At 42.9% G+C, this 11,265-nt stretch overlaps 2 protein-coding genes across 5 annotated transcripts in view; one reads left to right on the forward strand and one right to left on the reverse strand.

The window, feature by feature from the left end:
- Nucleotides 1–1,624: 1,624 nt before the first annotated feature.
- On the reverse strand, nucleotides 1,625–7,939 carry ckba (creatine kinase, brain a). 3 transcript variants are annotated; one of them, XM_032524783.1, is made up of 8 exons: nucleotides 7,692–7,939; nucleotides 4,313–4,500; nucleotides 4,033–4,187; nucleotides 3,723–3,855; nucleotides 2,641–2,812; nucleotides 2,416–2,539; nucleotides 2,088–2,277; nucleotides 1,625–1,952 (listed from the first exon to the last, which is right to left on the reverse strand). In XM_032524783.1, the coding sequence occupies exons 1-8, from the start codon at nucleotides 7,712–7,714 to the stop codon at nucleotides 1,774–1,776; spliced, it is 1,164 nt and encodes a 387-aa protein (XP_032380674.1). In that variant the 5' UTR covers nucleotides 7,715–7,939; the 3' UTR covers nucleotides 1,625–1,773. The 3 variants fall into 3 exon arrangements, with proteins under 3 accessions (XP_032380674.1, XP_032380676.1, XP_032380675.1); XM_032524785.1 differs by lacking the exon at nucleotides 4,313–4,500 and adding an exon at nucleotides 5,145–5,346 and having other exon boundaries at nucleotides 7,692–7,804; XM_032524784.1 differs by lacking the exons at nucleotides 4,313–4,500; nucleotides 7,692–7,939 and adding exons at nucleotides 5,145–5,346; nucleotides 5,749–5,901.
- The window catches only part of trmt61a (tRNA methyltransferase 61A), a gene marked incomplete at its 3' end in the record, with an annotated part of 18,018 nt that continues 13,235 nt past the window's right edge, over nucleotides 6,483–11,265 (forward strand). Inside the window, 2 exon segments of one of the 2 annotated variants that reach the window (XM_032524786.1) lie at nucleotides 6,483–6,707; nucleotides 8,519–8,865. In XM_032524786.1, coding sequence (XP_032380677.1) covers nucleotides 8,535–8,865 — 331 coding nt within the window. In that variant the 5' untranslated portion in view covers nucleotides 6,483–6,707; nucleotides 8,519–8,534. 2 annotated transcript variants of the gene reach the window in all.

Below are 11,265 nucleotides of genomic sequence, written 5' to 3' on the forward strand. Positions count from 1 at the left end.
TGGGTCTTTCAACAAGACAATGACCCCAAACACACCAGTAAGGAGCCAAGTCTTGGTTCCAGATGAACCAGGTGGATGTCATGGAGGGGCCAGCCCGACCCCCAGACCTCAGTCCCATAGAACTCTTGTAGGGTGACATCAGAAATGCTGTTTCTGAGGAAAAACCCAGTAATGCAGAGGAACTGTGGGATGTAGTTTTATGGTCCTGGGCTGGAATACCTGTTCACAGGTGAAGCAGTTCTCAGAAATAATGATTATACAACTAAATATAATGGCAGTCATTCAAAGTGAAGCAAACCCTTGAGACATTTTTCAGTTTATACAGTAAATGTTTAAGTTTGTAAAGAATATTATTTTTTGAATAGCCTAATATTCATTTTACTTCACTTTCTGTAAAGGTAGAACGCAAAATTGATCAATCTTGATAATCATGTTTTGATTTGGAATTGGATGTGCAGTGTTCCCAATCCATTAATATTATGGAATTAAAAGTTATTCTAAGGATTGAGCATTATTCACACTCACACAACTGTACCTTTTTAAATGGGATTCCATTGCTAGGACCGCCCGGCCCCTTGTTAACTTCCCATCATGTCCTTCACATACACTGAAACAGGAAATCAACTTGGGGCCATTTAGAAGGTTTGTGTTTACAGCTGAAATAGATAATAGAAGCAGTGAAAAGTTGTATGTCTACATAAGTCTGAAATCTTTAAAAGGTGGTGGTTTAAACCCTGCAGGTGTAATTTCAGCTCTTCAGAAACGTGGTCAACAGTAACAGGTAGAGCTGGGCAATAATGGAGTAAATCAAATATAATCTTAACCAAATAAATCATTGTCAATGCTGTAGTGTTGACTATTGGTGCTTTCAGAAACCATTAATTAGTTTATATAAATCAGTACCATGGAAAGAATGACTAGTGGTTAAAGGCCAAAGGAACTGAGAACTGCCTGGTGTTCAGAAAACACTTTACTGTAATGTAGCTCAGCATAAATTCTTTCAGGAAGACCTATTAACCAATGCATCTGTTATCTAATAAATGTATATATTTGTGTATAACTGTCATATCTGCAACTAGTTCTCTCCTGATTGAAATGTATCTGTGTAAGTCCTTTCAGGAAAACCCTCACTCTTAATCAGTGCTCTACCTAACCCCAATTAGCTGTTGGAGGTGTTCACTTTCCTGCTAAACCAATCAGAATCATTACGACAATGGCAAGGGCCAATCACAGAGTCACAACCCTGCTTTAGTCGTTTTTGCTGTCAGCGGTTGCAGGCAAAGAATGCATCCCTCCACCCCCCCCCCCCAGCCTCCTTTGGTCTGGTCTTCGTCACTACCACCGGTGTCTAGATTCAATCAGGCGGGGGGGGGGGGGGGGGTCTGATGATTTGCTACCCTTATTGAAAGATTTATATAGCGATTGAGTCTAATCAAAGACTTACATTTTATTTGAGCTGTACAATAAATCTTACATATCTGCAAATATGTCTGATTGAACTGTAGCCTCTAAAAACCAGGTGTTATATAAAATAATTTTAAAAAACACCTGCAGGTCACATTTGACATAACGCAACGAGGGGGATGAGAATTAGGATACCTTGATAATAAAGAACTTGAACCAGATTTTGTTTCCATCCTCACGGGAACCGTTTAATTTTAAATACACCAACAAATCCAGACTGAGTGTGTTTCAGGACAGAGTCAAACAGTCATTCAAACAGATGGGACAGGGACGGGGGGGGGGGGGGGGACGTTGTGCATCGGGGCGGTTTTACTTCTGGGCGGGGATGAGGTCGTCGATGGACTGGCCCTTCTCCAGCTTCTTCTCCATCTCCACCAGCAGCTTGACTCCATCAACCACCATCTGCACCAGCTCCACCTCGGAGAAGCCCAGTCTGTCGGCGTTGGAAATGTCAAAGACTCCGCCCACAGCGGCCGTGTCCACTCCACCTGATGGCGACAAGACAAATGCAAAAACATAAAACTGGTTCAGAGACTACAGTTCAACCGTGATTAATTGCACAACCCTACAAACTTACTACAGAATAAAAAAATAAAAATATAAAAGTTGAAGGTTGTACAAACCAGTTCCACGTTTCTGGAGCCTCAGCTTCTTGAGAACCTCCTCGAACTTGGCATGTTTGCTCATGTTTGGCAGCTTGACGTGCACACCCGCACGCAGGCCGGTGCCCAGGTTGGAAGGGCAGGTGAGGACGTAGCCCAGGTGCTCGTTCCACATGAAGGCATGGTTTCTTTCCTTGAACAGGGTCTCGATCTGAACACAAGAGAACCAGGGTGATCAGGTCCTTGTACAGGTCATAGAAGTCAATATAAAGCACAATCATTTACTCAGAACCTCTTTGAGCCCGGCTCATGTGAACTAGTCTCCCACTAGTTCAGATTTCCTGCTAACCTTGGTGAGTCCGGTGCAAAAGCGATCGAACACTTCCTTCATGTTCCCGCCTTTCTGCATGGAGATCACACGCAGGTGGTCCTCCTCGTTCACCCACACCAGGAATGTCTTGTTATCGTTGTGCCTTCAAAACACATGGATTTATTTTCATCTTAGGTCTAAATTAAATCTCCCAAAAGCGCAAAAAACAAACAAGGTTGTGCGATGTCAATGATAACGTCTCACCAGATGCCCCTGGCGTCAGGCCAGTCCCGGCCCATCCCTGAGGCCAGCAGCAGAGGAGACACTGGCTTGTCAAACAGGAAGTGGTCGTCGATGAGCTGCTGCTGCTCTGCGTCTGTCATGTTCTTCAGGGCGTAGTATTTCCCCTTCAGGTCTCCGCTCAGGGAGGCCAGAGCTAAGAGTTTGAAGACAACACATCTCAAACGTCAAAAACCACAAATAAAATATTTTAATTGGGGGTGGCACTCTTCAATCCTAAATTGGGGGCAGTAGCTCAGTCCGTAGGGAGTTGGGAACCAGAGGATTGCTGGTTCAAGTCCCCATACTGACCCAAAGATGGTAGCTAGAGAGATGCCAACCACCTCCTTTTTGAGCAAGGCACCAAGCCCCCCCAACGGCTCAGGAGAGGGCTTTTCATGGGCATCTATAGGTACCAAGAATGTGTAAATTTCCCCTTGGACTAAAATCATCATCATCTAGTCTCAATGACTACTCAAAGTGTAGTTTTTTTTTTTAATACAGTATACACAGTAGAACAAACACACACACACACACACACACACACACGAACGCACGCACGCAGCAACTTGGGGTTCAGGGTCTTTCCGAAGGACACTTCAACAAGGGACTGCAGGGCCAGGGATCGAACCACCAACCTTCTAATTTTCCACCCTGAACAGTTGGAACTATTCATTGTTTTGTTGAATTTAATGGTTACATATAAAAAAAATTATACAGCTACACGTTTATTATCTCATTAGTAGATTTGATTACTTCAGTATCTGTTGGTGTTATTTTTACACAGGTTTGCCTTTACATGCGTTGTGTAATATGTTATTAATCATGCTACCACTAGAGGGAACCCACCACTACACAAAAAAAGGAGACCAACCAACATGCTGACTACGCAGAGCATCACAGGTTTAGGCCACAGCCTTCTACTCTCGTGCGGTTTACACAAGTCATCGTGTCTCTCCCTGTATGCAGAGCACCGAGTACAGACGGCAGCCTGGGTCAGGACCTCAGCATTGACAGAAGGTACCTGCCGTGTCAGTGATAATAGGTGTCAAGTGTCCCCAATTTACCTTCGATGGAGAGCTTCTCCACAGCGCGCCTCTCTCCTCGGCTGCAGTGAGGCGGCAGGCAGAAGCCGCGGACGCTGCGGCCGGTTCGCACTCGGGAGCTCAGGACGTAGTTTGAGTCGAGGTCATCACCACCCTTTGGAGAAAAAAACAAACATGTTCTGGGGTTAAAGCAAGAAACCATTTGTAAGCCTGAAATTCTGCTCTGGAGGAAATGTGTACAATCAAGTATTATTCAAAATGGATTTATGCCTAAATTACAGCTTGGTGCCCGAGAAATTTAAAGCCCTGCATGTTAGCTTCTCTGCGGTACCTTCAGGTTGCTTGGGTTCAGGTCGGTCTTGTGCTTGTCTGAGGGTTTGTATCCTCCATGTCTGTCCTCGATCACGGGGTCCAGCAGCTCTTTGAAGACCTCGTAGGTCTCCTCATCTCCAGCGACGCAGCCCACGGTCATGATGAAGGGGTGGCCTGCACACAAAGACAAATCGGGTCACCGAGGAGACTGGACACAGAGGGACAGACTGACCAACATCCTCACTAACTCAATTTGCTTGCGTGTCATCAGGGCTCAGGATGGGACCGTGTTACTGTACCAGGATTGTCAACCCCTGTCTGAATGACACCATCTATGGTGAAGCCGTTGGGTGTAGCCCGCTCTCTCAGCTTCTTGTAAATGTCCAGGGTTAAGAACCTGGCCATGTGGTTGTTGTGGTGACTGAGATCTGGGAACTCATCCTCGGCTGACAGCCTCTTCAGCATCAGCTTGGCCATATTCTCAGAGCTAAACAGAAACACAATCTACAGGGTGAGGGAGTGCCACCTGCTACACTGCAGGGACCAGTTCATCTGCATACTCCAGAATCAGAGTTCCACATGAGCGCCATCCACCAGCCAAATGCTGGTAAAATATGCAAATGGCTGGTAGATTTGCTTCACTCACCAACCCCTCAAAAAAAACAAAAAACACGTCTATTGAGTGGCTGGTATAATCTGAAAATGCACTAGCCATATGGCAAAAAATAAGTTATTTTGAACCCTGCTCTTAATGCTATAAACACCGTTAGACTGTAAGTAAGTGACATAATGAAACAGGGAAAGCAGCAGGGGATTATCAGCTGCAGCCCTGCATGCATTATGCAACATTGCTAATCTTCAACATTTGCTTTAAAGCTGTGTAATATGCTCTGATATTAGAGGAAGATGGGATGTTTTCAAACTGATTCAGCAATCCGTGTGTCTCTAAATGCTGGCCATAGTGCATTCTCCCCTTGGCAAGGTCACAGTGCAGAAAGCTGTTAGCCTCCTCTCAGGAGCATGAAGCAGAGCGCGCTGCGGCTATTAGACGCGCTCGATGGGGCAGAACAGATGGCTCGTTTACCAAAAAGCCGCTTTTTCGCTCTCTTAAGTTTTTTTTTTATTTTTTACCTGGGTTATCAACCCCAGTCTGAATGACATCATCCAGAGTAAATCCACTGGGTGTCTGTTTGCTCCTCAGCCGCTCGTACATAGCAGGAGTCAGGATTTTGGCCATATGATTGTTGTGTTTGCTGAGGTCCGGGTACTCCTCCTCCGATGCGTACTTCAGCTTCATCTGGTTGTGCGTGTTACCGAAAGGCATGGCTGATCCCTGGGCGGAGGATGGGAGGGAAGACACGGTGAAAAGCAGCGAATTAAACCGAATGCACATTGCGGACAGTGAGCATCGATTCTACAGCTCGGGCCGAGATTATGATTAAGGTTAAATCCTTAGCTCAAACAACAATGGAATATCCTGCAGTGAACAGAGTGGCCTGAATGCGAATAGGCAGGTGCAGAAATGTGTAGCAGACATTTTGAGATAGCCTAGATGTTATACATGGTATAATTCTAGATTGGTATTAAAGCTAATGGAATCCTTAGTGAAGAGCGGATGTATTCATTAGCGAGATAATCTGTGTCTACCGCCCAGATTATAGCGTTCAGTCGTTAAAAATCAAAACTACTCTGCATGTGTGACGGAATTTCGACCTTGATTAAATAATATTCCTACCTGTTGTCGGATTTGAGGACTACTACTACCAGTGGTTGACACAAAGATTCCTATTGTTCCAGCCGAGGAGCTTACAAATCACTTGCAGCCTCCTAACAGTAAGAAGCTCTCCAGACAGACTGGCCGATGGTGACAGGAGGTCGTAATTTATACTAGTCCATCTCTCCTCCCATTGGTCTGCATTTGTAGTCCATTCATTTAATTGGACACGCACTCTGCGTGAAGTGGGACTCCTTCTACATACACAGATCACACTACTAATTCATCTTTTTGTGCAATAAATCATAATTTGCTGATAATACAAAATGAAACGGATCAACCCAACAATTAATTTTTTACAAGATTATGTAGGCCTACCTGTTTTACGTTTAAGTTGCGTTCAAGTGCCTCCATGTAAATGTATCATGATAAAACCAATCAAATAAAATTTGATCAGATGCAATTGCTCTTGTGATGTTAATTCACTGGTAGTGGTGGTAAGTAACAAAGTACATTTATATTTAAAAACTAGGTTTTATACCTTTAAATAACCTTACAATAGATTTACTTGTAACGTTAATTGAGTATTTTGACAGAAAGGTCATTTTTATTCAAAAACAGCGTTATCATATTTTGGGAGATTCCGTGCGTCTAGCTAAATTCTGGTCATGGTGCACATTCTGAACCCTGATTATAAAAATTAAGGCATCTGCGGGTAAAAAGCAGATTTACAAATCATCTGGACAGTCTCTTTGAATCCACTGTGTCGGTGAAGGGAATTTACGTGTTAGTGAAGCGGCTCAGATCCGGTCACGTCTCCTCAACTTCCTCTGAAAACAACACCACGTGTGGGAAACGAATGGGTAGCTGTCAGCGCTGGCCACACATGAGCATTTAACGGCATTAAGAGGACGACTTACCGTTTACTGACCAACGTTTGTGTTCGTTTAAAACTCAAAAGAACGCCACGTCTGGAAAAGGTTAGTCCTTAGGGGAGTCCGCCAACGGTTCTGCTGAGCGTAGCTGGCTGTTACAACATCTAACGTTAGCATGTTAGCTAGTTAGCATGGGTAACCAGTTAACTTTCAAACTCAAACAAATTGAGCGTTTTGCACTGTGACCTTTCGGAGTGGTTGATGTTAGACAATGTTTTAATATAAAATGAAATAATTGATTTACAGTGTTTTCCCCTAGGTTTTCGTCAAATATTTAACGTTATCAGTTGACGTTACGTTTCGAAATCCACATGAACAACTCTTAACATCGGTATGAATTGGACGCACCGCGCAACGTTTATGAAAAAAAACTTTTACAACCAGCCTGTTAGCTACTCCCGTTATTTATAACAATGAAGACAAAACAACATTGATTCGTTTTAACGTTAACTAGCTAAATATTCAACACAAAACACCGAATCCGTTAGCACGTTAACCGTTAACGACATTTCAACTGATTTTAGCAGTTTAGATACTCGACTGTACTGCTGTTGTTAGACATCTTTTGGCAGATTTTCCAGCTAGCTAGCGTTACAGTTGTAGGGGAAACACTGTGAGCTAGCGTTAGCTAGCTAGCTATATGATGTAGCTAACGGTAAAATGTGACCCAATACATAACGTTACCTAGCTGCTAGGTTACCTAACTGAACAGTAAACTTTAACCGCTAGTTAGCTAGCTAACTTGAAATTAAATACAAAAGACTCCTCATTTAACTTTATTTTGTTTAAGTCTGTTTCTCCACCGACTTGTGTTAGCTAGCTACATTCAGCTAGCTAAACCTTAGGCTAAATCAATCTCAACTTAACTTTCAAAGTTAGCTAACGTTAGCTAACTCAGCCCTCCTCAAAGGAATGCAACGATACCGGAGAAGGAGAAACAGACTTTAAAACAAACCCCAATTTTCCCCACAAGAAACATCAGAAATGTAAACTCAATCAATCAACCATTCATTCATCTAGTAAACTCACATGTGCTCTAAGTTGTCCGACATGTTTTCGTTCGTGATTCAGCAAAGTGAATTCGTCCTTCTCTTTCTGAATTGTGAGGTTCGTTAGTTTAGCTAGCTGGCTAACTTTTAAATTAAACTACCGTTATTCTTCAGTTTGAAAGATGCTGGTTTAAAAAAAAAAACGGGTTTAGTACGAGATAAAAGGCTCGAGGGGGAATGCATAACTGTTCTCATGGCAACGAGGACCCCCCCTTAATTTTTTTATTAAACCTCAATTGTGTTTGACACATGACAACATATGAGTTACATTGCATTGTAAATGTAATATAAAACATAATGTATCTAAACATAATAAATCCCAAGTTACAGTACAGATGGTTGACAGATAGAATTCAACCATTAAAATGTTAATATTTGTGAAGGACTTATGAAATTTATAAACTTCATTCATAAACTTAAAGGATTAATACTACATTAGAATTTAGTGATAGTGTCTCAGGTTTGTTGCAAAGTCGGATTTTCCATCTGTTCAACTTGAAATTATTTGACCAAGATGATGTCTTTAAATTGTTTTGACAAACAGTTGAGTTTTTGCTCAATTGTGAAAATGGTTGCTGATTAATAGATCAATTTAAGTCTTTTTTGGTCTAATATAAAATATGCCTTTGTGGTATCCAAAAAATATGAAACGTATATATAGTTTAAAACCCAACCATGATGACAAACGGATAGGTACTTTCAATGAACAGTTTCATATAAGCACCATTAAATGCATTTAGTTTGACAGGCTGATGCACATGGAGATGTGAAATCATTTTGAGTTCATCTCCAACCTCCTTGTTACAGACTGACGGTGCTCACCATGAGTTTTGTGGAGTACTCAGACTTCATTCAGGACGGGGACGTGGCCGTAGTCTACCTGGGCCATGAATCCATGATGCCAGTCAAGGTGCAGCAGGGCGCCCAAACGCAGACGAGATACGGAGCTATTCGCCACACCACAGACCTGATAGGTCAGCGGTACGGGTCGAAAGTAACCTGCAGCAAAGGCGGCTGGGTCTATGTGCTTCACCCCACGCCCGAGCTGTGGACGGTCACCCTGCCGCACCGCACACAGATCCTCTACACCACCGACATAGCCACCATCACCATGATGCTGGAGCTGAAGCCGGGGTCAGTCGTCTGCGAGTCAGGTGAGGGTTCTTTCAGATTCAGGACAAATATTTGTGTTCAAACATAGTATTTGTAAATCTTTTTAGAATGATTTAAATCAAGATAAAGTGTCACATAGTTTGTTATTGGATAGGACAAACATGCACAGGGAACATTTGTGCTGTGTCTCATATCGTGCAATTATGTATTTACACTTGCGATTTTGAGTACATAGTGCGTTCACACTGACAAAGTGCGACCAGAGCCATAGAGAAAGATTTGCGACACTCTTTGATCTCGCTAGCGGGGTGGTCTCGAGGTTCATGTAAGCCTGCATAGTTCCAAACAGATGCCGCACTGTCACGTTCTACTAAGGGACTGACAGCAGCGATTGCGATATCGAATGGTAAATATTAATGAAAATACATACGTAAGTACTTGTTTGATTGTTATTGCATATTTGTAAAGGTCAATTTTATATTTGGAGTGTTAGGGTGACAACTGAAAGCTCTGTATAAGTGTTAATTAGATACATGTTTAAGTTTTGGAGGGAAAAAGCTTCACATTTTTATTATTATAGGTAGCACTAGGCTACGGTCTTTAGTGGCTTTGGCTTACCCTCAACCTTTACCTGACAACATCTCTGTTTTGAAATCTAAAGACAATTCAGGATGAACAATTAGGAATGAGAACAACAAACCAAACATACAGTAAGTGTGAACAAGAAAGAGAGAAACAAATTTGTAAACAAGTATCAAGAAACCTGTAATGGTCACGACAACGATACTGGAGGTCCAGCAAGATCTGTAGGGCAGTTCCTCTCGACAATGCATACTGTGGAGTTCTTACAAGCCGGGTCATTCAGGATATTTTTAGAAAATACTTGCATACGTCAGGAATTCTGTCCCAACACCTGTGGAGTTCCACTATGCACTATGGGCTGTCACTGTGGGGCAGTTCCTCTCAACAACGCATACTGGCAGTTAGCTACAGTGCCTTGCAAAAGTATTCGGCCCCCTTGAACTTTTCAACCTTTTGACACATTTCAGGCTTCAAACATAAAGATATAACATTTTTATTTTTTGTGAAGAATCACCAACAAGTGGGACACAATTGTGAAGTGGAACGAAATCTATTGGATATTTTAAACTTTTTTAGCAAATAAAAAAACTGAAAAGTGATGCGTGCAAAATTATTCGGCCCCTTTGCTTTCACTGCAGCAAAAACTCACTCCCGAAGTTCAGCGAGGATCTGGAATGATCCAATGTGTCCTAAAGACTGATGGGATGGTGTGTGTTGTGTGTGTGTGTGTGTGTGTGTGTGTGTGTGTGTGTGTGTGTTGTGTGTGTGTGTGTGTGTGGTGTGTGTGGGGTGTGTGTGTGGGTGTGTGGTGTGTGTGTGTGTGTGTGTGTGTGGTGTGTGTGTGTGTGTGTGTGTGTGGTGTGTGTGTGTGTGTGTGGTGTGTGTGTGTGTGTTGTGTTAAGTCTCTGTATAAATGTACCTGCTCTGTGATAGTCTCAGGGTTCTGTTGAAAGCGTAGAGAGCATCATGAAGATCAAGGAACACACCAGGCAGGTCCGCAATACTGTTGTGGAGAAGTTTAAAGCCGGATTTGGATACAAAAAGATTTCCCAAGCTTTAAACATCCCAAGGAGCACTGTGCAAGCGATCATTTTGAAATGGAAGGAGTATCAGACCACTGAAAATCTACCAAGACCTGGCGTCCCTGTAAACTTTCAGCTCAGACAAGGAGAAGACTGATCAGAGATGCAGCCAAGAGGCCCATGATCACTCTGGATGAACTGCAGAGAACTACAGCTGAGGTGGGAGATTCTGTCCATAGGACAACAATCAGTCGTATACTGCACAAATCTGGCCTTCATGGAAGAGTGGCAAGAAGAAAGCCATTTCTCAAAGATATCCACAAAAAGTCTCGTCTAAAGTTTGCCACAAGCCACCTGGGAGACACACCAAACATGTGGAAGAAGGTGCTCTGGTCAGATGAAACCAAAATCGAACTTTTTGGCCACAATGCAAAACGATATGTTTGGCGTACAAGCAACACAGCTCATCCCCCTCAACACACCATCCCCACTGTCAAACATGGTGGTGGCAGCATCATGGTTTGGGCCTGCTTTTCTTCAGCAGGGACAGGGAAGATGGTTCAAATTGAGGGGAAGATGGATGGAGCCAAACACAGGACCAGGATGAAAACCTGTTGGAGTCTGCAAATAACCTAAAACTGGGACGGAGATTTATCTTCCAACAAGACAATGATCCCAAACATACAGCAAAATCTACAAAGGAATGGTTCACAAATAAACGTATCCAGGTGTTAGAATGGCCATGTCAAGGGCCGAATAATTTTGCTCGCACCACTTTTCAGTTTTTTATTTGCTAAAAAAGCTTAAAATATCCAATAGATTTCGTTCCACTTCACA

Source organism: Etheostoma spectabile, chromosome 9 (genome assembly GCF_008692095.1).
Source record: "Etheostoma spectabile isolate EspeVRDwgs_2016 chromosome 9, UIUC_Espe_1.0, whole genome shotgun sequence".
NCBI lineage: Eukaryota > Metazoa > Chordata > Actinopteri > Perciformes > Percidae > Etheostoma > Etheostoma spectabile.